This window comes from Euprymna scolopes, chromosome 11 (assembly GCF_053919585.1).
Source record: "Euprymna scolopes isolate OS-2025 chromosome 11, ASM5391958v1, whole genome shotgun sequence".
In the NCBI taxonomy this organism is placed as follows: Eukaryota; Metazoa; Mollusca; class Cephalopoda; order Sepiida; family Sepiolidae; genus Euprymna; species Euprymna scolopes.
The window spans coordinates 64,685,928-64,711,236 of record NC_136492.1 but is presented as its reverse complement, the minus strand read 5'-3'; the positions used below and the strand labels follow the sequence as shown (position 1 = coordinate 64,711,236).

Genomic DNA, 25,309 nt, shown 5'->3' with positions numbered 1-25,309 from the left:
GCACTTTCTGTTCTTTATAGAAATCATTGGCTTGCATCTTGCAACACAGCCTCACAATTTAAATTCCTTTAATCTACTCTTAACTGTAGAAAGAAAGCACTTTTTAACAAGGTTACACTATTGTTGGATTTGTGGAGCCGTTTCGAATCTGTTTCTGAGGCTGCAAATCTTGATAGCATTGTCTTCCCTATAAGATGTAACTCTAGGACGGCCATATTTAGGGACATCACAAGCACTGCTGGTGTTTTGGTGCTTTTTCACAGTCATTCGTATCATTTTCTCATCACACTTCAATCTGCAGTCAAATTCTTGATTGGATAAACCAGAAAGGTGGAGATTAATGAGCTCTTGACAATCACCAAGTGAAAGTCGAGGCATATGGACTAAATGTTACGCTGTATAACCTAGGAACAACAATTACGATTAGAGATGCTTTGTTGCCTAAAAGGTGGGATTTTTAAACTGGTTTTAAGCACATTTGTTGCTGCAAGGTTTCTTTTTGCCTTCTCGATTTGAAGTATATATTTTTTTTAATTGATGCGACCACTTGGATACTTCAATTAAAAGTCATATGAACCTGTAAATCAAATGAGGTATAGATTGTTTAAACAGTTACATTCAATTTAGCTTAAATTTAGGGTTTTCAAAAAAAAAAAAAAAAAAAAATGACAAGGGTGGACTTTCTTTTTGGCACAACTGTATATGTCGCTCCTCATCTGAGGGCATCACATTGGTGAAGGGAAACTCATTCCAAATTAGCATTTAGGTAGAAATGCATTTTTACATAAATACCTGAATTCATTCAAAAGTATCACAAACAAAAACAAACATGCCATTATATATATATATATATATATATATACACACACACATACACACACAAGCACCTATCTTGGACAAGAGTTCAATGACCCATAGGATCAGTGCCTGTAAACGACCTCCTCAAATGGAGTTTAGAAATAAGAGAAGTAATGGTCATTCAACCAATCAATTGTTATGTCGAGGTAAAGCATAACTCTGGATAAATAGCATTCTTTTTGGATGTATGTTTGATTACTGCAGAAAACATCTTTATTAATCTCTATTATAATCGACAGTTTCTCAAATATTTTCCTCTGAATTTATTGGACACACACATGAGCGGAATGTTCAATCACGCATGTAAAAGCATATTTGGTTACAAATAACACTGTACATTAATTCAATTGGTCAACGACACCTCCGATTTCACAGAAACGTTGGAAATCCCGCCCGTTGTGCAGAAGAATATTAAGATCTGAAAAGTGGTTATTCGACATTACAGAAAAAGCTGACAGTTACAATAGTGTGTGATAAACACTTTTAAGATCATCAGCTGAAGAACGGATACACATGTGGCAAGCTTCTTTTTTTTTTTTCCTTTTTTTTTTTTTTTTTACCATGGCGTCACACTCTTGTACTCTTTAAATTTTCACGGAACACCTATCACATAAAAATGAATATTTAAATGAATATTTACCAATGTTTATTGTGGAAAATTCAAAATATTTAACAATTTAAGCAAACGATTTATCATACATTTTAGTTATGAATCATATCACATAAGTAATGTGCGACGTTTCTGAATTTTTTTAGATGAGGATTGGTTATTTGTCTTATTATTCATCGGACTACTGTTCTCATCTTGAGTGTGATTTCACAACGTTTCGGTTGATATAGCCTCCGACCTTCTTCAGGTGTATCTTGTCGAACTTGGGAATGTTTCTGTCAAACTCTGGTATTTGTCCGCAAGGACCCGTGGCGCAGTGGTTAGAGTACTGGGAAAAATCAATTGTAAAACGTGATATTCTCCTTAAAGTTGAAGGCTCAATCCTCAGTGTGGGCGACCGAAACATACAATTGCAAATTACTTAGGACCTCTATCCAAGAGCACACTGCCTCCGTGAAGTAAATAAAGGGTCCCGTTCGAAAGTCCGTCCAAATTCCCGAGTTTGACAGAAACATTCCAGAGTTCGACAAGATGCACCTGAAGAAGGTCGGAGGTTATATCGACCGAAACGTTGTGAAAACCACACTCAAGAAGAGAAAAGTAATACGATGAATAATAATACTAATAAGTGATTTAGTACAATAATTAATACAAACATTTCCGTTTATAGCGATATGAAAGCGGTTTTCCACTTATAACAACTGGTAACAACTTATTCGCGGCACACTAATGTGTCAGAGCAGGGTGGTTGGGGACCATTGTTTTAGCCTAAAGAATGGGATTTCTACTGTTTCAGTGAAACCGCAAGTATTGATGGCCGATCGAATTTATGTATAGTGTTCTTAGTAATAAAACAACTGGTTGGGGAAAAAATTGGCAAATTAAAAAAAAAAATTAATTTTTAGATATGCAGTTTTTTTTTGTTTTTTTAAATGAAGGTTTTTTTTTTGTCTTGAAAAAAGAAAAAACATTTGATTTTTTTTTTTCAATGTATACTTTCATACAAATATACATTGAAAAAAAAAATGTGTCTAGGGTGGATAGAAGTCAGAGCGCAGGAGGGTGCTTCTGTAAGTGTCTAATGAAATGTCACTCAGTACTCAACAAGTACTTTTAAATATGGTGATGGTGGTTGGGGTGATGGTGGTTGGGGTGATGGTGGTTGGGGTGATGGTGGTTGGGGTGATCCTTATAAGAATTTTCACACAGCAGTTGGCATTCAGTAAGAATCGGGGGTGGTGGCAAATAAATGGTTTGGGGTTAATTACAGGCAATCATTTATTTGATGAAGAAAATGTAAATAGCAAAGTAAGATGTCTTCTCCACATCATAAAAGACCTGAATAAGAATTGGATGAGACAAAAAAGGTCTTTTGGTGATTTTTTAGAATAGACAAAAAAGGGGGGGGGGATAAATATACAACAAATAAATGTTACCAAAAGTAAGCTAGGTTGCTTTTCTACCTGCTTGAATGTTGTGTTTTTTTTTTTCATTTTTTTATTGTTTTTTTACTTAAAAAATAAAAGGTGGTGTAAAGCCTGTAGAGTTAGAACAAAAACAAAATGGTCTAGTTAGAGACATAGTCAAGCCTTGATAATCGCTCAAAAATCGAAAATTAATCAAAGTACTGATAGAAATCGATGCAATAAATGTCACCAATCGTGCTACATTGTCATGTTCTAACAATATTTTGTTTAATTTACGATTTTTTTTTTAAACAGACGCAACGGCAAAGACGTCACTTTTTTTTTTTTTTTTGTTATGTTCTTTTCCTCCTTCGCGGTACAGGTTCAAACCTGCCTTCCTACTACCATTTTTTTTTTTTTTTTTTTTTTTTTTTTTTTTTTTTTTTGTTATGTTCTTTTCCTCCTTCGCGGTACAGGTTCAAACCTGCCTTCCTACTACCATTTTTTTTTTTTTTTTTTTTGTTATGTTCTTTTCCTCCTTCGCGGTACAGGTTCAAACCTGCCTTCCTACTACCATTTTTTTTTTTTTTTTTGTTATGTTCTTTTCCTCCTTCGCGGTACAGGTTCAAACCTGCCTTCCTACTACCATTTTTTTTTTTGTTATGTTCTTTTCCTCCTTCGCGGTACAGGTTCAAACCTGCCTTCTTACTACCATTTTTTTTTTTTTTTTTTTGTTATGTTCTTTTCCTCCTTCGCGGTACAGGTTCAAACCTGCCTTCCTACTACCATTTTTTTTTTTTTTTTTTTTTGTTATGTTCTTTTCCTCCTTCGCGGTACAGGTTCAAACCTGCCTTCCTACTACCATTTTTTTTTTTTTTTTTTTTTGTTATGTTCTTTTCCTCCTTCGCGGTACAGGTTCAAACCTGCCTTCCTACTACCATTTTTTTTTTTTTTTTTTGTTATGTTCTTTTCCTCCTTCGCGGTACAGGTTCAAACCTGCCTTCCTACTACCATTTTTTTTTTTTTTTTTTTTTGTTATGTTCTTTTCCTCCTTCGCGGTACAGGTTCAAACCTGCCTTCCTACTACCATTTTTTTTTTTTTTTTTATGTTCTTTTCCTCCTTCGCGGTACAGGTTCAAACCTGCCTTCCTACTACCATTTTTTTTTTTTTTTTTTTATGTTCTTTTCCTCCTTCGCGGTACAGGTTCAAACCTGCCTTCCTACTACCATTTTTTTTTTTTTTTTTTTTCTCAACACACCCCTCCAAACACCTGGGCAACGCCGAACACCCAGGCTAGTGTTTAATAAGTAGGGCTATGACAAAACAGCATATTCTTTTCATTATTTTTAATCTCGAGTATATATCCGACACAAACACAATCAACCGAGAACCACATCACTCTATATAAAAACATAAGATATCAATGGATATATACCCGAGAATCAAAACAATGAAAAGAATATGCTTTTGTGGTGCTAATGCAGAGAGTGATCTGCGCTATTTTTTAAATCGTATTTCCAGGTTTAATTAAAGTTTTATACGTTTTTTTTTATTCAATTGTAAGGTACAGAATAGGTACAAAACACCCTTCCCATGTTAAGAATGGCTTTTTAAGTAATAACATTATTTCAGCACGGATCACTCTCTGCATTAGTACCACTTTTGTCATAGCCCTATTAATAAGATATAGCTGCAAGAAGATGAATACGGCGACATCACCGTGATTCTCACTCAATAATGTGCCATTTTCTTAATGAAAAGAATCGGGAAAATTTTTAAGACTAATTCCCCCATTCTTCATCTCCCCAATGAATGAAGATAGAAATTGTGTCAATCAAGAATATTATCCGGGCTTCAGACTAGGGTCGAATTGTGGTACCAGAGATAAATATGGTATTGTAGTGATTGCTAAAGTGAAAATGATACTTGGTCAACAGATGACAATAAAGGAGATAGAGTGAAAACGAGAAAAAAAATGATAAAAGACGAGACAAGAAAAAGAGAAAGGAAAAGTAAAAAAAAAAAAAGAACGAATAGTAAAACAGGAAAAAAGTTTAAAAGAAAAAAGTAAAAGAAAAAAGTAAAAGAAAAAAAAAGTAAAAAAAAAGTAAAAAAAAGTAAAAGCAAAAAGCAAAAAAAAAAAGGCAAAAAGCAAAAAAAAAAGGCAAAAAGCAAAAAAAAGAACAAAAAGCAAAAAAAAGAACAAAAAGCAAAAAAAAAAAGACAAAAAGCAAAAAAAAAAGACAAAAAGCAAAAAAAAAGACAAAAAGCAAAAAAAAGACAAAAAGCAAAAAAAAGACAAAAAGCAAAAAAAAGACAAAAAGCAAAAAAAAGACAAAAAGCAAAAAAAAAAAAAAAAAAAAAAAAGACAAAAAGCAAAAAAAAAGACAAAAAGCAAAAAAAAGACAAAAAGCAAAAAAGACAAAAAGCAAAAAGACAAAAAGCAAAAAGCAAAAAGACAAAAAGCAAAAAGACAAAAAGCAAAAAGACAAAAAGCAAAAAAAAGACAAAAAGCAAAAAAAAGACAAAAAGCAAAAAAAAGACAAAAAGCAAAAAAAAAGACAAAAAGCAAAAAAAAAGACAAAAAGCAAAAAAAAAGACAAAAAGCAAAAAAAGACAAAAAACAGACAAAAACAAACAGACAAGAAACAGACAAAAACAAACGGACAAAAAACAGACAAAAAACAAACAGACAAAAAGACAAAAGGAAAAAACTGACAAAAAGAAAAAACTGACAAAAGACAAAAAAAAACTGACAAAAGACAAAAAAAACTGACAAAAGACAAAAAAAACTGACAAAAGACAAAAAAAACTGACAAAAGACAAAAAAATCTGACAAAAGACAAAAAAATCTGACAAAAGACAAAAAAATCTGACAAAAGACAAAAAAACTGACAAAAGACAAAAAAACTGACAAAAGGCAAAAAAAAAAACTGACAAAAGACAAAGACAAAAAAGACAAAGACAAAAAAGACAAAGACAAAAAAGACAAAGACAAAAAAAGACAAAGACAAAAAAAGACAAAGACAAAAAAAGACAAAGAAAAAAAAAGACAAAGAAAAAAAAAGACAAAGAAAAAAGACAAAGAAAAAAAGACAAAGAAAAAAAGACAAAGAAAAAAAGACAAAGAAAAAAAAGACAAAGAAAAAGACAAAAAAAAAGAAAAAAAAGAAAACAAAAAAAACAAAAAAGAAAACAAAAAAAACAAAAGAGAAAACAAAAAAAGAGAAAACAAAAAAAAAGAAAACAAAAAAAGAAGAAAAAAAGAAAAAAAGAGAAAAAGAGAAAAAGAAAAGAGAAAAAGAGAAAAGAGAAAAAGACAAAGAAAAAAACAAACAAGAACACAAAAGACAAAACAGAAAAAAGACAAAACAGAAAAAAGACAAAACAGAAAAAAGACAAAACAGAAAAAAGACAAAACAGAAAAGACAAAACAGAAAAAAGACAAAGAAAAAAAACAAAAAAAGACAAAAAAAGACAACAAAAGACAAAAAAAGACAAAATAAAAAAGACAAAGACAAAAAGACAAAAAAGACAAAAAAAGACAAAAGACAAAAAAGGACAAAAGAACAAGAAAAAAGACAAAAAAGAACAAAAGGACAAGAAAAAAGACAAAAAGAAAAAAGACAAAAAGAAAAAAGACAAAAAGAAAAAAGACAAAAAGAAAAAAGACAGAAAGAAAAAAGACAGAAAGAAAAAAGACAAAAAGAAAAAAGACAAAAAGAAAAAAAGAAAAAAGACAAAAAGAAAAAAAGACAAAAAGAAAAAAAGACAAAAAGAAAAAAGACAAAAAGAAAAAAGACAAAAGAAAAAAGACAAAAGAAAAAAGACAAAAAGAAAAAAGACAAAAAGAAAAAAGACAAAAAGAAAAAAGACAAAAAGAAAAAAGACAAAAAGAAAAAAGACAAAAAGAAAAAAGACAAAAAGAAAAAAGACAAAAAGAAAAGACAAAAAACGACAGAAAAGACAAAAAACGACAGAAAAGACAAAAAACGACAGAAAAGACAAAAAACGACAGAAAAGACAAAAAACGACAAAAAAGACAAACGACAAAAAAGACAAACGACAAAAAAGACAAAAAACGACAAAAAAGACAAAAAACGACAAAAAAGACAAAAAACGACAAGACAAAAAACAACAAGACAAAAAACAACAAGACAAAAAACGACAAAAAAGACAAAAAGCGACAAAAAAGACAAAAAAACAACAAAAAAGACAAAAAACGACAAGACAAAAAACGACAAGACAAAAAAAGACAAGACAAAAAAAGACAAGACAAAAAAGACAAAAGAAAAAAAGACAAAAGAAAAAAAGACAAAAGAAAAAAAGACAAAAGAAAAAAAGACAAAAGAAAAAAAGACAAAAGAAAAAAAGACAAAAGAAAAAAAGACAAAAGAAAAAAAGACAAAAGAAAAAAAGACAAAAGAAAAAAAGACAAGAAAAGACAAAAGAAAAGACAAAAGAAGAAAAGACAAAAGAAAAGACAAAAGAAGAAAAGACAAAAGAAAAGACAAAAGAAGAAAAGACAAAAGAAGAAAAGACAAAAGAAAAAACAAACAAGACAAAAAAAAACAAACAAGACAAAAAAAAACAAACAAGACAAAAAAAAACAAACAAGACAAAAAAAAAAACAAGACAAAAAAAAAAACAAGACAAAAAAAAAACAAGACAAAACAAACAAGACAAAACAGAATACAAAAAAAAAACAAAAGTAAAAAAAAAACAAAAGACAAAAAACAAAAGACAAAAAAAAAAAAGGAAAAGAAATGAACAAAATGAAAAGATATATATGTGCAAAAAAATTGTCAAAGCGTAGTATGTTCAGTATCGGTCCTGTCCTCTCCTCAAAGATATTAACTCTTTATTTAGGAAGGAGACTGGTTTATTGCCTATTTAACTGAAATTCTTTCCTGAGATAAATGCCGACGATACTATACAGGTTATATATATATATATATATATATATATATATATATATATATATATATATATATATATATATATATATATATATATATATATAATTTCCCAGTTCCAAATAAATACCCCTACTTATTTTTTATTTTTTTTTTTAGAAGGATTCTCCCTATAATTAAAAACCGACACGTCTAACTTTGCCCCGGTCGAGAGTAGGCAAGTACATAGGAATTGTCCGACCTTCGAGTTGGTCCTATTTATTTGCCTGCCTTCCCATGAAAACAATGTCAGACACAAGGTCGGTATTTAGGTTATCTACTTGTTGTCTTCCTGTTTCTACTTTCGTTTTTCTCGCTCACGTGTCCATAATTCGTAGCAGTGGGCCGATATCAGTGCATTTCTTTTTTTTTTTTTTTTACCAAAATGGTCATAAACAATTTTTTTTTTTTTTTTAGTTTAACCTATTTCAAACTGATATAAAATATTGCACAGTAAAAATAATTAAAAATCTATCAAATTAACTAGCAATTTAATAAACAAAAATATCGTAAAAATTGAATTTAACTTAAAAACACTATGAAAAAAAATAGTTTTATGAATTTAATCAAGTAAAAAATAGAATTTTTACTTGAATAAATAATTCGAAATAAGAAAAGTGATTTGTTTTAATTTAATTATTTTTACTGTGCAATATTTTATATCAGTTTGAAATAAGTTAAATTTAGAAAATCAAATTGTTAAAGACCGTTTTGGTAAAAATAAACAAAATCAAAAAGCCAACTGATGTAGGCCCAGTGGCCAAGATCAAAGTGTAGTATCTGTTCTTCAGATGCGGCAGTGCGGCACTTCCATTTCTCGTTCTCTTTCAGTGGAGGAGAAATCCTTCACGACTGAGAATTTTTATTTTTGTACCTTTTCTCCACGTTAAAAAAACGACCCTGGTGTCTATCCCGTGGGGAGGCATTGTAAATAGGTACAAATAGGGGCATGTGAGTGCGAAAAAAAATTTAAAAAAAGAAAAACGAAAGTAGAAACAGGAAGAAAAGTACATGAGAACCGACTTTGGGGAAAATCCTGCTTCACAAAAGAAGCACTATGGATGGAAAAAAAAATTGCCTTAGTCTAGAAAGACTTCTTCACTAACTATGGGCAGAATAGTCTGTGTACCATCAGAACAGATAGTACACTTTGTTCCTAGCCACCGCACCGTCCACCGACACGTCCACTTCTGACGAATTTGTGCCTAATATCCCCAATAATAATAATAATAATATATATATATATATATATATATATATATATATATATATATATATATATATATATATATATATATATATTACTCAATCCTCTGTCGAAGGAGGACAAATACTACCAGAGTGATTTTTTCTTTTTTTGTTTAAACTCCATAGTTCTCTGGAAGAAGGAAGAGGGGCAGGCTATTTTTCCTCTACATTAAAAACCGCTGTTGTCTAACTTTGCCCTCCCTCGCAGTGAGGAGGAGCAAATAAGACAACTACGCAGCAAAAACATTCACTCAAATAACACTCCATAAATATTCTATAAAATTCAGTTTTCCACAAAAAATTAAAAACTGGAAATAAAATATAAAACATGTTGGATTGCAGAACTATTTCCAGTCTCGAATTATTTCCTTTTTTTTTTTTTTTTTTTTTAACAAACAAATGAATGAATATAAACGCTAGAAGTAGAAACGACCGTTTACTAGTAAGACAACGTGAGCTAGTAGTTCAGTTTTATTATTCAGTTACCGAGAACAGGAATTAAGTCAGAATGAATACTAAACTGTAATCAGATAAAAAGAAAAAAGTAAACTTGAAAATTAAAACAAAAACGATCTTGTCATGTCTGTGTCGTTTTCTTCTTTTTCCACGCACGATGACACTTACAGAATGAGTGCGTGTTTCGGTATTCCTTCTATTTCTTTCTTCTCTAATTGTTCACAAGTCACTCATTGTCATACAGATAGAAATATGTAGATAAATAAATGATGACAATGCTGGGTTTACATTAACACTAAAAGTCCTGATGGTGACGAGATATTTTATTTTATCAAAACTAAAATGAGAAATACGGCGTATTTCTCATACGTATTTCAAATACGCCGTGTCGTGTGTGTGCAACAACCGAGAGAGAGAGAATGAATGAATCTCATTCATTCATGGAAAAACGTTTTGCATCTATCGAAATGAGAGAAAAAAAAACGATTTGAATTTATTTAAGCGAACTCGAAAACAATTACCTGGAAAGTGTTAAATTAACGTCACATTTTTACATTCGCAATTTTTTTAATATATAAAAAATATTTGTAAATAAAAATAAAATATTCGGCGTCAGTAGAAAACGTCATGAATGACGAAATGTATTTATAGTGTTTGTATCTTTAGGTAGAAAAAAAAAATCAATTTTTTTAAAATGTATATAATTTTCATTTCAAATCTTTATTAGAATGCGCGGTACTTATGCATCTATCGCGCTTTAGTAACTATTCAGTATCCAACTAACAATTTTAATAAACAAAAATATCGTAAAAATTTGCACTGAAAATACGCACTATTCAGAAAAAAAGAAAAAAGCGCAGTAACAGATGCAGAAACACCGAATAAAAAAGGTTTTCAATTCTTTTTTTCGGTTTGTTCAAATAGTTTGTTTTGTTTTTTTTAGCTCCTTACGTCAAGTGGCTTCATGGATTGCCAGAGCGATTATTCGCATAAAAATAATGATTCCGTGTGATGCTAGCGTTTTAAAAGTAAACTTTTTATTTATTTATTTACTTACTTTTGTTTTTGACTATGGGAAATAAATTCGTTTTGGTGCATGTGGGGAGGGGGGAGTCTACTTAGGGTTTAGTGATTGAAAAATAAATTCGTTAATTAGCCTAGAGTTGAAATGACCCCAAACTGAAGGATCATTTTAATTTATATCGGAAACGCCTTTTCGAAGTTTTTCAGGGTATTCAAAAAAATAAAAAATAAAAAAAGTTCCCTTTTTATTTTTCAAGTCATGTAAAGTCGAAATTTTAACGAATTTTAAAGTAAACAAGGGAAGTTAAGTTATGATAAAACGAGTGTTTTTCCCCCCAACAGAATTTGAACCGAACCTTTTTTTTTTTTTTTTGCTTGTTTTCTTTTTTTAAACCCTAACCCAAGTTTCAGTTCAAATTCTGCAGAAGCACTTTTTAATTATCAAACTCGTTGAACGTTAGTAAATTTTTTTTTTTCTTTCAATCTTAATAAAGTCACATTTTCTTTCGTAAAATTAAAAACATCAATGCTTTTAAGCTTTAAGGTGAACATTATTAAATTAATGTTCACCGAGAAGCAAGCACGGCTTTTTTTTTTTTTTTTTTAGAAAATCTCATATATATAAAAAAAGGCCCAATGATAAAATTGTTACGCAATTGAAAAATATCTTTTCCTGTATTTATGCAGAGGAGATACCGTTCTATTTTTCTGATAATATTTTCAAGTTGAATTCAAGTTTTAGGGTATATTTTGTTTATTAAATTGTTAGGTGAAAGTACAGAATAGTTACAAAAACTACCACCCTAATGTTAAGAATGGGTTTCTAAATATTATTTCAGCAGTCAGCACTATACCTTCTCTATATAAGTACTCCAACTACATTTCCTTTAAAATTGCACAATTTGACTTTTGCCAAGAAACTACTTTCTATTCGACAATTTAATGTCTTTAAAATCACTTTTGAATGCCGATGACAACGGACAAGATTTAGTGTCCGGTTATTTTCCCTCCATCGTGGTCATTTCTCCGTGACTGTGAAAAATGATTTTGAAGTCTTTAAAACTGTCAGTTCGAAAGCCAATCTTGTCTTGAATTAAAATTTAGTCGAAAACTAAAAATTAAGCATCATGGTTGACAACTTGACATTTATGCTCTTCTTAAACAAACCGAAAATAATTTTTCATGCGTCCCAGTCGTATCAGAGAGTGAAATGTTTGTATGTGAAAAAATTAAAAATTTATTCGTAAAATAAACACCCATCTCTATTAAAAAGTCTGTGACCACTGGCTACCTCTGGTGTGTGTGTGTGTGTGTGTGTGTGTTCTCGCCTAGACGTCACTTTTTTTTTTTTTTTTGGCTTAGTATTAATTGAATTTATTTAAATAAAAAGATTCGATAACGTATTAAATGTTAATATCACCTTTAAAATAGTTTCATTACAGATTCAAATACACCAAAATGCATTTCGGTTTCTCCGCAAACATGTCAGTCATTTTGAGCTCTTGTTAATTGAAATAAAAAAAAAAAAAACTTCGTGATCCTCCGTAATTTGAAAGCATTTAAACTGTCGAATAGAAAAAAAATAAACCCGTTCAAATCCTGTATAAGGACCAAAATTCTTAGCAAATACTCGTGTACTAGAGATTACATACACGAACTATAGCCAATAATTTAATAGAGATTATAACATTACCTCAGCAAATCTTTTTTAACTTGATTTAGTAAAAATTTCAATGACATTACCAAACGAAACGACAGTAATTAAATTACACTTTCAAAAGAACATAATTAAAAAACAAAAACAAAAAAAACATACGAAACAAAAATTGAGGAAAACTTCCGAGCAACGCCGGGCGGTTATATATATATAATTGCAAGTTCAAGTAGTAAAATAAATAAGGACCATGCAAGAGGAGAATCGTACATGGTGTTTTTTTACACACATTCAAAAAAAAAAAAAAAAAATACTTGCCTGATTTGGATCTTCTAAAAGACCTGGTTTTGATTTTTTGCGTTCGAAATTACATGAACGGCCATTTGGTAAAAGGTCCTCGGAATTTATGTAATCCTTCGGATAAACGGAATGTCTACTCTTGGTGTTGGCAGCGGTCACGGGCAAGGCCCTATGGACCCTTCGCCAACAGAATTCCAAGCTTAGACAATCCATTATTGCGTGCTGACCAACAAAGATGCGCGTTTCCAATGCAAAGAATGTGAATGATCCAGTAACAAGGAATCCACGACTACAGGAAGCACATGTAGTGTCGCGCTATTAAGTGCACTATGCTGCGCACAAGAATGCGACCATTTTTACTACCATGGATTCGAAACCGATTCTAAGAAGAACAAGATTTCGTCACGTACATTCTTAAATGACTGTCACATAAACCAATTTACTTTGTTTTTTTTTTTTTCACCTCATTTTTATTACTCTATTTTATTTCTTCTTCCCACGTTTAAAAAGAAATATAATTTTGCTGTTATTGTTATTGCTGTTCGGCGAGGTTTTTTTCCCCCCGGCTTTCTCAAGTTAATTATAGTTTTAATGTTGTTGTTTTATTCATTAATTATCGACGACAGATACAAGGAAATTGTCAGAAAGAAGGTCTCTCCGGGTTGGGGATGTTTTTTCTTTACTGTCACCCCGCTCTCCCCGGATCGTCCGCCGTATAATGTCCAGATAGATGCAATTTGTTTTTAGCATTCAAAATATAAATATTATTGAGAAATAAATCTCTCTCTCTCCTTCTTTCTTTTACTACAGACGGTCGGTCTTACATGATAAACAAACTCCTAACCAGTCGGATTCTTCTACTTCTGCGAGAGAGGCATGAACGGCAGCAGTTGTAGTAGTAGTAGTAGCAATAGTAGAGAGAAGTTGTAGTAGTGTCCGTAGTAGCGCTTTACTACTTGGAAGTCACAGTTCAAGTACGACCATGTTGTTGTTGTCATGGATTCGAGTTCCGTCAGGTCTCTTACACTAATGTCACTGAAAATGCTCCCTCTAACTATGGGTTAAATAGTAAGGAAAAATAAAACCTTGGTTGTGCATTCTGTAACAAGTCTAGAAAAATGAAAGACGCCGAAATAACACCAAACTTTCTCTGCTTATTCTAGCATTGTTTCCAGTAGTCCTTGCCACTAAACTAGAGCAACGCCGGTTGGGATTGCGTCACCCTTGCTTTAAGTATAGGCTCCATATGCAGGCACATTTAGGGAGGGAGGGAGTAGTCATTGTTTAGCGAGATTGCTAGGATCTTGATGTAATACTATATCATGAACGAGTGTCCAAGAAGAGAAAAACTAATGAGGAAATCAAGATATCGAGGCTAAGTAGAGCAGGGGGGGGGGCAATTAAAAAAGACTAAGTGAGTGAGGAAAGGAAATAAGATTTAAAAAATTAAATAAAATAAGGTTGGAAGAGAGAGTTACAGTCAGTTACACTAAAAAAGTACAGACCAAAGTTTGGGAGGATCAACGACGACAAAATTTCGGTGAGGTGGGGAATAAAAAGGAGATGATACGGGGACTATTTTAAATATAGTAAAAATATATATTTATTATTTAAATAATTTACTAAATTATTATTGGTTTTACACTTCTAGTCTCACCGAGAATAGATGCGATACAGGTCGAGTCAACTTGGGAGTGATAAGGGGGGGGGGGTTCAGTTCCTTCCGAAAGGGGTCAGTTTGGATGGTTGCAAAAATTGTAATTATTAGATCCTTTTGAAATTCCGTGCAGACGACTCCTCGGCCGACCGGCAATAAACGAATCTCTTGTCTGAAAGGAGGCGGTAATGCCTGTCATCATGACGGCATCCGCGACCGAACAGAACCAAACTTAACGCCAGTTGAGTAAATGGTGAATTAAAACATTAAACTAGGATGGATAAAACGGATTTTAATTCAAGAAATAGATTAAAGATAAAGGAATTACATTTTTATTTTTTTTATTTTTTTTAACAGACCTAAGCCAAGCTTATGGGTGTTTTTAATTGATTTGAGTGTACTATTTGTTCGCTAGTGTCAGAGCATCTTCCCGGAAAATTACAATTTCCCTTAGATGTGTGTGTGTGTGTGTGTGTGTGTGTGTGTGTGAGGGAAGGGGCATATTGTCTACCTACATTCGTGAGATCTAGTCTGGAATTAAAAAAAAAAAAGTTTCGTAATCGAAAATAATCAGGTCGATGTGGATCCCCTTTTATAAAAGTACCTAAAAAAATCTTCTGGCTCCGAAGACCCTCATCTCCCGCACGACCTCAACGTTCGGGAGAGTGACTGAATCACTGATTCGTCGGTCGCCCGAGATATCCTCACTGAGGAAGACAGCCTATTTTTATTACCTTCTAAAATCCCCTCTTAGGGGAGATGAATTAACTCATATATTAAATTGGCTTTATAAAGAAACTTGCTCCGGCAGGGAGCGGTTAAATTACTACGTGCATGTTTGTTTCTACCCAGAATGACCCGTTCAGGAGGGTCGTGACTGGTGGGATTTTTCCCAACCAGCGACTTTGTGCCTAACTTTATGCCTTCGTGCGGAGGCGAAGAAAAAAAAAAAAAACGGGGACTAGAATGTGTGGAATAGAACAGAACGTTTGAGAAGTAAAAATAAAAACAAAATGACAAGAAACTAAAGGGGGAAAATGGTTAAAACAACCGGTGAAAAAGGGAAGATGTATGGAGGAGGAAAAAGACAAGAAATTTGCAGACTGATGAAGATACATAAAGAAATAAGATAAAAACACAAATAATGAGGAAGGTAGGGGAAAGTGAAAAAGAAAAAAAGAGGCAGGATGAGTGGCTGCCTTTGGGACCAAGGAAAGGAGAATAGGACAAAAAAAGCTGATTATTTATTAAGGTTTAAGATTATTGAAAGAATCAAGTGTAGGAGATGGGACACCTAGTTACAAAGTGTGTGTGATTTAAACAAACAAACAAACAAACAAAACATATCCAAACTGGGTTAGGATTAGGGTCGCTAGGACACCATCAGCATTTTTTAATCTGTTGAATTTTTCAGTGCACAAACATAAATAAAAAGGGATAGGGAGAAAGAAGACAGGGAAGGAAGGGATACATCTGAGATAAGATCCCAATTACTTTTCTAATAACCTTACTTACGGACCTTCTAAAAAGCATCTACGAATTTAACTAGATAAACGTTTTAGTTTCTAAAGATACAAACTTATACAAAATTCATAAAACATTTCCGTTTTTCTGACGCATTTATGGGGATCGAACAAAGTAATGGGAACATCTAGCATCCTTTTAATGAATAAATGCGAAAGTTGGATCGATTTATGCGTCTAAAAATTTTACAAAAAGTTTCACAATAAAGTAATTTTCTTCATAAAACAAGTAGATGTGGCACAAGGTCAAAATTAGGTGGCGTAGGATGGGGGTCATCCGTTTTGTCTCGTCTTTAACTTCCTGAAGCTAACACTTGATTTAATTACGATTTGAATTTGTACCCGAGGAATCTTTTAAGAATGGACGTTCTTCCCTTTGTGGCTGTTATCTGTATTTTGTTATAGTTTGGTCTTCCATGGCTTGTTTCCAAGTATTTCTTAAGATTTTTTTTTTTTTTTTAAATTTTTTATTATTATTCATTAAGCCAGTTTCTCCTATCAGAACCAGTATAATATTTATTTTTTTCTGAGATCATATCTTTAAATCATTCTTCAAGTCTTGATATCCTGTTATCTTTTCCCGTTTGGGTCTATTAAGGCGATTTGGAACGGCGACATCAATAATGAGTGCAGTCCTTTCCGGTTTGTTCAACATTACAGTATCTGGCTTGATGGTCTTGTCTTTTATGTACCTGTCTTTTTTTTTTAAGGTCTTGTCTTTTATGTACCTGTCTTTTTTTGATGGTCTTGTCTTTTATGTACCTGTCTGCCTGTGTGTTTTTGTCGTAGAACACTTGTCACTTTTCCGTTTGATGTTCCCAGATGTTCGACGATTTGTCACGCTGCATCTCTACACAGACCTTCCAATAGAGGTATTTACACACTTTGTTGTGGAGGGCCATGTAAAGGCCATCTGCCAATTTAGTTTGGCATAACATCAGGTGGCTCGGGCTCACATTCGCTAAGTGGCACAACTTGCACTAGCTTATAGGCCAGCCATTTTTTAAATACATTTGTGAATAAGACCTGAAGTGTGGAGGTTAGTATGGCCCCCCCCCCCCAAATCTATGTATGTGTTTCTGCTCACTGTTCCTATTTACTTGCCTCCAACGAGAGCAGAGTTAGCCATAAGGTCGGTTTTTAATAAAGAGGCACTCTGGATAGGAACAAAAATAAAAATTGTCTCAGTCATGAAGGACCTCTCCTCCTCCTCCAATGAGCGAGGACAGAAAAGATGAAGTGCAGCATCAGAACAGATACTACACTGTGATCTTGGCCGCAAGTTGTTTCAAGAGTCGCAAACAAACAAGTTAGTTCCTAAGTGGGGAGAAAAGGGTGATTATTGGACAATAAATAAAACTGTATGGGGTTCTTGGCATAACTAAATGATGTCCTCCAAGATACATACTATTTTGAGGGTTGGGGTAGGGAAAAATAAAAATGGGGAACGGATATCTTTGAGGATCTCTAATACCGAATAAAAGAAAAATTAGGTGGGTGCAGCACTCATTTGTACCACTTATTATGAAACTTTGTTTATTGGAATAGGGTCTGATAAGATCATAGGTTGATGTACACTGTGCCAAGACAGAGAACACATACTTTTTTCGTCCAAAGGCACATAAGTTTGCGGTGTGTATGTGCCAGTGGTGCTGCAAGCAGCAACAGCTGCTATTATGATTCCCAATCTGCGTTTAATTTTTAAGCTCGGCGCTGATTGGTGCAAGCATTTAACTTCCTTTCTAGCTTGCTCAATCAGACGCAATCTCTAGAGTGACTTGAGTACATAACAAGAGATGATAAAAGGGAGTGCCAGATAGATTCTTCCTTCTTTTTTATTTTTACCCACGACACACACAACTCATCATGTGGCTGGGAAGAACCCGGAAACTTCTCTCTTGCGATGCAATCAAAACCTTCCCCTGCCTCTAGCTCTTGGTTTTACTTCAACAAAAAGACTCAGGAATTCAATATGGCGACTGTCGCACATACATGAACTTAATATAACATACACACACACACACACACACACACACACACATACCTACATAGCCCTGATTTTAACAATACCTGTGTAGTGTATGCAAACATTCTTCATGTATGAGCACGTTCTACTCTTAATATATGAATTTTCCTCTCTTCCCTACTGACGGGACATTTATTTGCCAGCACTTTTAGACTTCCTAACTGTTCTGGGGTAACTGACACCCCCTATTCCTGTCTTCACATGGACTCTCCCATCGCTGTGAAAGGCAGCCATTTTGGACTCTCTAATCAGAGATTCCATGCCAGCCTAATGACTTTACAGACTCTCCTGTTTGATATTGTGAACCCCTAAAATAAGGCCACAACACTAACTTTCTTGTTTTCGTCCAGACTCATCGACGCATTCCTTTACTAACACCTTTCTCTCACATCCTCCTTTCATTTACACATTAACGAAGACTGTTCAATAAAATTGTTTTAAATGCTGAAAATGGCCTTCGGATCCTTTTCTACGTGTATCCACCCCTTTTAAATAACGCAGAATGCAATATATCTTATTACATCTAATTTTGATTTTAGGCTTATGTTTAAAATACGTGATCAGAAGACGACTCACCCTTCCCACTCCTTCATTTATGTTTGCTTTCTCGGCATAAACCCTTGTTTTTAAATAGCCATTACTTTTTTCTTTAAAGAGACTAACTAATTTTTTGAGTGGTCACCTATCTTAGCTAAATACTTTCCCATTGTAGGTGTGTCGTTTGTGACATACATATACGCATTCCTACTAAACATGCAGCATTGTGCATGTGGTGCACACATATGCTTAAAGATTTATTCAAGAATACTGAAAATGATTGCACAACTTTAATAGTAATACTGCAATTACTGTCTACATTGTCTTTCACAGAGATTTTATCTTTATATATAAAAGCGAAAATGTGTGTATGTATGTTCGCTTTTTGTGTATGTCCAAGAAAGGTTTTTTTTCCAAGAAGCGGTCGATCGGCTCACAACTTCTTAAAACTTTTTATATCACATATAAATCATAATATCTACGAGTTAACAACGGAGGTCGCCTGTCTATTTAATTTGCTCGAATTTGAAAAGATAAATATTCAACATTTATCGCTCGCCGCATGTGGATTAGGCTTTTCGTATAATAAAAGCGACACTAATTCTAGCGGTATTTTTCCGGTCGCGATTGCCGGAAATGTCCAAAAGCAATCAGATTTGATCAATGTGGAAATATTTTCCTTATATCAGACAATTGCTAATCAATTTGGACAATCCCCTTTTTATAGGGAGCTGGTCCCTCCCCCCTCAACATCTTGGAAAAATAAAAATAAAAAAGCGTTCCCGCAGTAAATGGAATACTACCATGCAGTCAAAGTTGACCTCATTAAGTCATTAAAACGTGCATCTGCCAATTCTAAATACTTAAATAAATTCGAACGTGTTCCGTTAGTATTTCGCGGTGGCCCAATGGTTAACGTCGCACATTTTTTTTTTTTTTTCACACTTTAATTTCCAACTTTGCCTCAAGGGTTCGCTCCTCATATTAACCTACCAAAACTTTTTTATTATTTTAACCCCCCCCCCCCCGGGGAGTTTTGATTTACCCAAAACCACACACATCCCCAAACACCCGGGCAACGTCGGGTACCCCCCCCGCTAGTTGTATATGAAATAAAAGTAAGATTTTCCCCTATTTCATTGACCGATATAGCTCTGAAATAAAAACCATATATAGACTTTTGCTTTGCACATGTTTTAGTCTGATTATTGTTGCATGTTTTAAAAAATTGTCTGTTTTGTTCACATTCATCAATTAATGTTAATACAGGAGCCTCAGTAGAAATATGGTATAAATTTAGAGTTACATTTTTATCTAACACCATGCACTATATAGAATTATTAGGCTGGTTAGCTATTGAGTGAGTAGTAAAAAAATTATTTTCTGATTTAAAAAAAATCGAAAAACTAAAAAAAAATTTTTTAATTAAAAAAAATACTTTCATCAAATCTACACCTTTTCTGGAGATATTGGCAAGATTTGATGTATGTGTTCCATTTCAGATCAGGAATGAAGATCAGTCTCAGAAGCTTGTCAAAATATGATGCTTCTTCAAGATAAAAACCATTCATTTCAATAAGCCCAAGTGAAGATTAGAGCATTGCTGATGGTTTTAGATGTATTAAAATTAATCAGACATTTTTTTCCCATTGCACCACATGCTCAAGGTCAGAAGAGAAAGAATCAGAAAGACTTTGGTGATTCCCTGCCTTTGAAGTTTTGCCATAGATTGTGGTGTAGTCTGCATCAGTGTCTATAAATAATCTAAGAATGTGATTTGGGAGATCAGGAGGATAGTTGGGTTAGGATGAAATCCTGGAAGACGCTGGTGTTAATACTATGGGCTTCTGATTTCTGCCCATCAATGACGACTATTATAAAGCTATCAGAGAGACAGGACTTAATAGTTGTGAGGACATTTCCAGCTATTCATGCAATACCCTATCATATAATATACATTGCAAAACGGACCCTACATATTTTTTTCATTTTTAATACTCAAAAGAGTATGCCCTTTTTTTAGCTTTGCAGCCAAAAATGATTTATTCTGTTTTCAATAGTTACCCTGAAAGAATGTGACAAACTGAAAATTCAATTTATTATGATTTTAGTAATATCATAAGTAATTCTGTTATTATTCATTGCAAATAATTTTTCTGAACGGCCTAATTGCTATAATAGTAAATAATTTCAGATAACAGCTTTATTTTATAGTAAAATCATGTGTAATACTTTCATTTTTAGTTTTAATTTATGCATTTGCACTATACACATTTTATTTCATAACTTTGTTAGCAAAAATGTTTGTAATTACTTTGGAAAAAGATCAGTTGTTTAACTATGTTTTGTTTTTACATATATAAAAAAAAAAAAGAAGGTTGCTGCAAAGAAGGTGGGGTTTCTCTACCGTACTAGAAGATTACTCACACCTGAAAGTATTTTGTATCTCTACAAAGCCACTATTCACCCATGCATGGAGTATTGTTGCCACATCTGGGCTGGTGAATCTATTGCTAGTCTCTCCCTCTTGGATAGAGTTCAAAGAAGAGTCTCTAATCTAAGGTCCCACTTTTTAAACTAAGCTCCAACCCCTGTTCCATCGTCGCAATGTTGCATCCCTGTGCCTGTTTTACAAGTATTTTAATGGAATGTGCTCTGATGAACTCATTGCACTTGTGCCCCCCCTCGACGTACATACCTCGGAAACCCACTTAACAACATAATTACACTCTTTCACTGTTGAGCTCCCTTAATGCCAGAAAGCTTTTTACTCTAACAGTTTCTTCCCTAGAACAGCTAGACGGAATTCCCTTCCTGCTACCTGCTTCCCTGACTGTACTGATATACAGAAGTTTAAATGTAATGTAAACCAACATCTTGTTCATCTTCCCCAAGCATAATCCCAAATAGTAGGCCTTTACGTCCAAGTGGTGATGTGCCTTGTTTGGGGGTGAACATAAGTAAAAAGAGAGGGGGGGGTTAAGAAAAGCTGATGATGATGATGATGATGATGATGATGATGATCAATAAACATAAAGAGATACTTATGTTAAAGATCCATAAATGTGATCTTTCTTGACATGAATACTAATAATAAAAAAGTCAGGAATGACAAATTTTATGCAAAGAACCGGTTTCCTTTTTGAAAAACCTGTCAGCAAAACAAAAATCAAACAGAACAACAACAAAAAAAGAGAAACCAAAAAGAAAATATAATTGACTAAAATAGATAATTGCAGGATATAAACATATTCTAAAAATAACATTTAAAATTATTTATTTATGCTTCCATAGGGAAACATGTCAGACACTTTACAACAGCCAAAGAAGACAAATGCAAGATTCTATTTTAACATTTTTTTTGTTTTACCATATAATCACCAATTATCAAGGCCTGGAGACCACTGAAGGATAAGAGTTAATGAGTACCGTGATAGTCAGTGATAGTAGAAATTGGATAAGTATTTTCGTTTTAGAGCTTTTTCAAGCTCATTAGCTCTTTAAAACCTGTTTACGTTGGTCTCCAGGACTTGAAAACAACCATGTTATAGTCAGCTGAGAAACAGCTCCACAGTATTGTGTTCCACAGACGAGCAGCTCTAGGAAAAAAGTTTCGTTCATGGAATTTTCGCTTAGTTTTAGGCACAGATAAAGAGTGAGGGAAATTTCTAATAGTAATTGTAGCAAGTCGAGTGTTTGTCACAAAGGCTTTACAGGAGATTAAAGCTCAGTCAAGCACTTTCCGTGAAAATAATGATAGCGCAGAGATATGCTTGTAACGTCTCTCCTATGAGAAAAAGGTAGCAGAGAAGAGAAAACGATATGGCCCACCAGATTTCAAAGTTTCTTTTGTACCCTATCTAGGCAGGAAACGATGCTCTATGTAGCTCTTCCCCAGATGTGGCAACAGTACTTAGGACATATTTGACTCTTAAACAGATAGAGGATTGCATTGGACGTAAGATACCTATTAGAGAAGTAGAACGATCTAACCGTTTTTCTAGAGACATTGGCAATGAATTTAATGTATGTGTCCCATTTCAGATCAGAAGTGAAGAGCAGTCTCAGAAGCTCGTCAAAGCAAAATACTTCCTCAAAATGAAAGCTATTCATTTCAATTGAGTGTAGATGAGGATCAGAGCATTGGTGATGGGAAGAGAGAAGCTTGGCGTTAGATGCATTAAAATTAATTAGACACCTTTTTCCCATTACACCACGTGCTCATGGTCAGAAGAGAAAGAATCAGAAAGGGGCCTTTGAAGTGTTGCCATAGATTGTGGTGTCATCTGCATCAATAGAGAGTTAGGCCCAAGATGAAACCCTAAAAGACGTCAGCATTAATACTAATCAGCATTAATAGGGCTCCTGATTTCTGTCTATTACTGATGACTATTATAAACCTATCAGAGAGATAGGACTTAATAGTTGTGAGGATATTTCCAGTCTTGCATATGTCAAGAGCAATTGCTCTAGAAATGAAACCTCCATCAAGAGATTCGCTAATTCTTTGTAATATTACAGTTAGCACATCAGCAATAGATCTAGTAAGACAGAAACCATATTGCATTCCACTGAATAGCTTGTTTTAGCAGAGGTGATGAACTACTTCTTTATCAATGATTCAAGCAACTTGCTCATGACACACAGGAGACTGAGTGGTCTGTACAGAGAGGCAGATAATCGATTTCCAGAATTTTTAAATACAGGATAGACTGACGAATTTTCAAGCTGTTCGGAAGCATTTTTCCTTAAAGCAACGTTTAAACAGTTTTACAAGAATGGGAGCTAGTTCGGATTAAAACTTTTTGAGCACTCTTTGCTGGAAACCAAGGTTTTTGATAAGTTTGGCAACATCATCATGGCAACATATATGTATGCCGCACAGCGTGTTTTCAGTCATACAAGGAAACACGAGAGGTAGGTGGCCCTGATTGCAAAGGGTGGAATTTGATGCAAAGTTCTCAGCAAAGAGTTTGGCTTTATCAGATGGTGACAAAATTATCTCAGGTCCATTGATGATGGTTGAGATAGAAGACATGCATTTGTTTGTAATTCATCAAAACTTATGGGAACCACATCACTGCTCAAGACAGACTGAGCATGACATTCTTTTTTGCAGTGGTTGCTCACAGTTATAAAAACGTCTGTAGTTTCAAAACATATTTTGTTGAACGCAATGGAAAGTGTAATTTCTGTGCGCAATGGCAGTTTGGTTTTTATTAGAATTTCTTGGAGAGTATGAAATGATCTGTACTGATGGTTAACCAGTCAGTCAGGTCAAATAGTATAGCAGACACATACTTTGTAAACACAGATGCATATCAGATATAAACATTCAGAAACTATCCCAGTCAGCCATACAATATCCACACACTCTACAGTGAAAAGGTACAGCTGAGGATTTATAACATTTTGTTTTTATCTTAATTGAGACAACCAAGTGATTGAAAGATCTCAGTGGAGACATGAACACAGTTCAGGGCAAAGTGTATGGAAAAGGTCTAAGAGACTTGAAAACTGTCTGTCAGCATCAGACACAAGAGTGGGTTTGTTAAAAATCTGTGTTAGGTTATAAGCAAAGGATAAATCGTGACAATCTTCCTTCATAATCTGTCTTGTTTGAATGGACTAGCCATTGAACAATGTAAACACAAAAATCTCCAGAGACTTCGATGTTTTGTCGAGAGATGAGCAGAATTGAATGTGATCAATTTTCTCAGAGATACTCTCAATGATAATAACTTGCCATTGTGAGAACGGAGGACAAATATGAACACTATGCTGTAAGTACTACTCAGAAGCACATATAGAGCAAGTTAGAATCTTCTTTGGAGATGTTCCTACCACATGAATAGCCATCCCAAATGTAGGCACATATTCCATGGCCATGATGATCTTGGGAGTCAGATTTTGATGTAAAGTTAGAGTATTCTTTAATCACGAACTCATCTAGGAAAACAATCGGTCCAATGTCAGTTTTGCATAGGAACAACAGGTCAGATTTGGTCTCCTGTAATTGAGTTTCAACGTCTGGAAGGTTGGAACGTAGGCCCCCTGATGTTGAAGAAGGAGGCTCATAGTGGGAGGCTTCATTGGGAGTTGGGCTTCTGGGTTTAATCTTGTATTGTTTCTTGAGATTTATCATGATGGCCTATGGGGATATGAAGAAGAGGTCGGCAGAGTAGCTTAAAGCAGAGCAGAGAGAGAGAAAAAGAGAGATGTAAGACTTACGATTTTTTCTTTTCGTGGTCTTCAACTATGAAAAGGAAAAATCGTAACAGTTTCCACTAATATAGCATTGAGAGGCTCCACCAAAGGCTACTGCATGGTCCAGAATCCATTCATCAAATGTTAATACAGGAGCCTCAGTAGAAAATAAGAAAATATGTAACAAAAGATTTTAAAATCGTTTTATTACTTTAAACAATTTTCTTTTTTTTGTCGACATGGCTATAAATACATTGTTTGCAACGCCATATTGAATTTAGTAGTTTGTGCTCAGCTATCTGACCAGTTGAGTTCAACTGAGAAAGAAGCTTGGAAAACTGGTTTAAAAGAAGGCTGGTATATGATGAGCAAGTCCATTCTCGGGATACTGATTGGCTTCTAGTCCATGAGTGGACAATCTGCTACAGAGCACTCATGTTATTAAGTGTCAATTTGATTCTACAGGGTTTCTGTAAAACAACCGAACATAAGATATATTAAAGATGGATAATCATTTGCGAAAATGGATATGCAAGACCCAGTTCTAGAGGGCTTTCAAGATGAGGGTCATCTACTAATTTGGAACCACAGCAAACTATCTTAGTCCATTTGTTGGAACCTGCATCAACTTCATGCTGATCAGTGATGATAGATCAATTTCAGAATGTAATTGCTCAGTGTTATATTTTCTTTATCATAGTGCTACTATAACTTTCAGTAAGTTCCAATTCTTTTAAATGTCTCCTCTGAAAACACACAATACTATCTATGTAATCTATACAGTAACACGCTCGTGCCATGTTTTGAGTGTTATAATAACGTCACAAAGAGAAGACGCCATCCCCTAA

The 25,309-nt window shown here is 33.8% G+C and overlaps 1 protein-coding gene across 21 annotated transcripts in view; it reads right to left on the bottom strand.

Moving 5' to 3' along the window:
- The window catches only part of LOC145287890 (dedicator of cytokinesis protein 9-like), a 718,435-nt gene extending 704,721 nt beyond the window's left edge, over nt 1-13,714 (bottom strand). For 19 of the 21 annotated variants that reach the window (XM_080135819.1, XM_080135816.1, XM_080135818.1 and 16 more), the window contains exon 1: nt 12,530-13,714. In XM_080135819.1, coding sequence (XP_079991945.1) covers nt 12,530-12,724 — 195 coding nt within the window. In that variant the 5' untranslated portion in view covers nt 12,725-13,714. The remainder of the gene's footprint in view (nt 1-12,529) is intronic. The other 2 variants (XM_080135813.1, XM_080135821.1) reach the window with 1 other exon arrangement.
- Nucleotides 13,715-25,309: the final 11,595 nt, after the last annotated feature.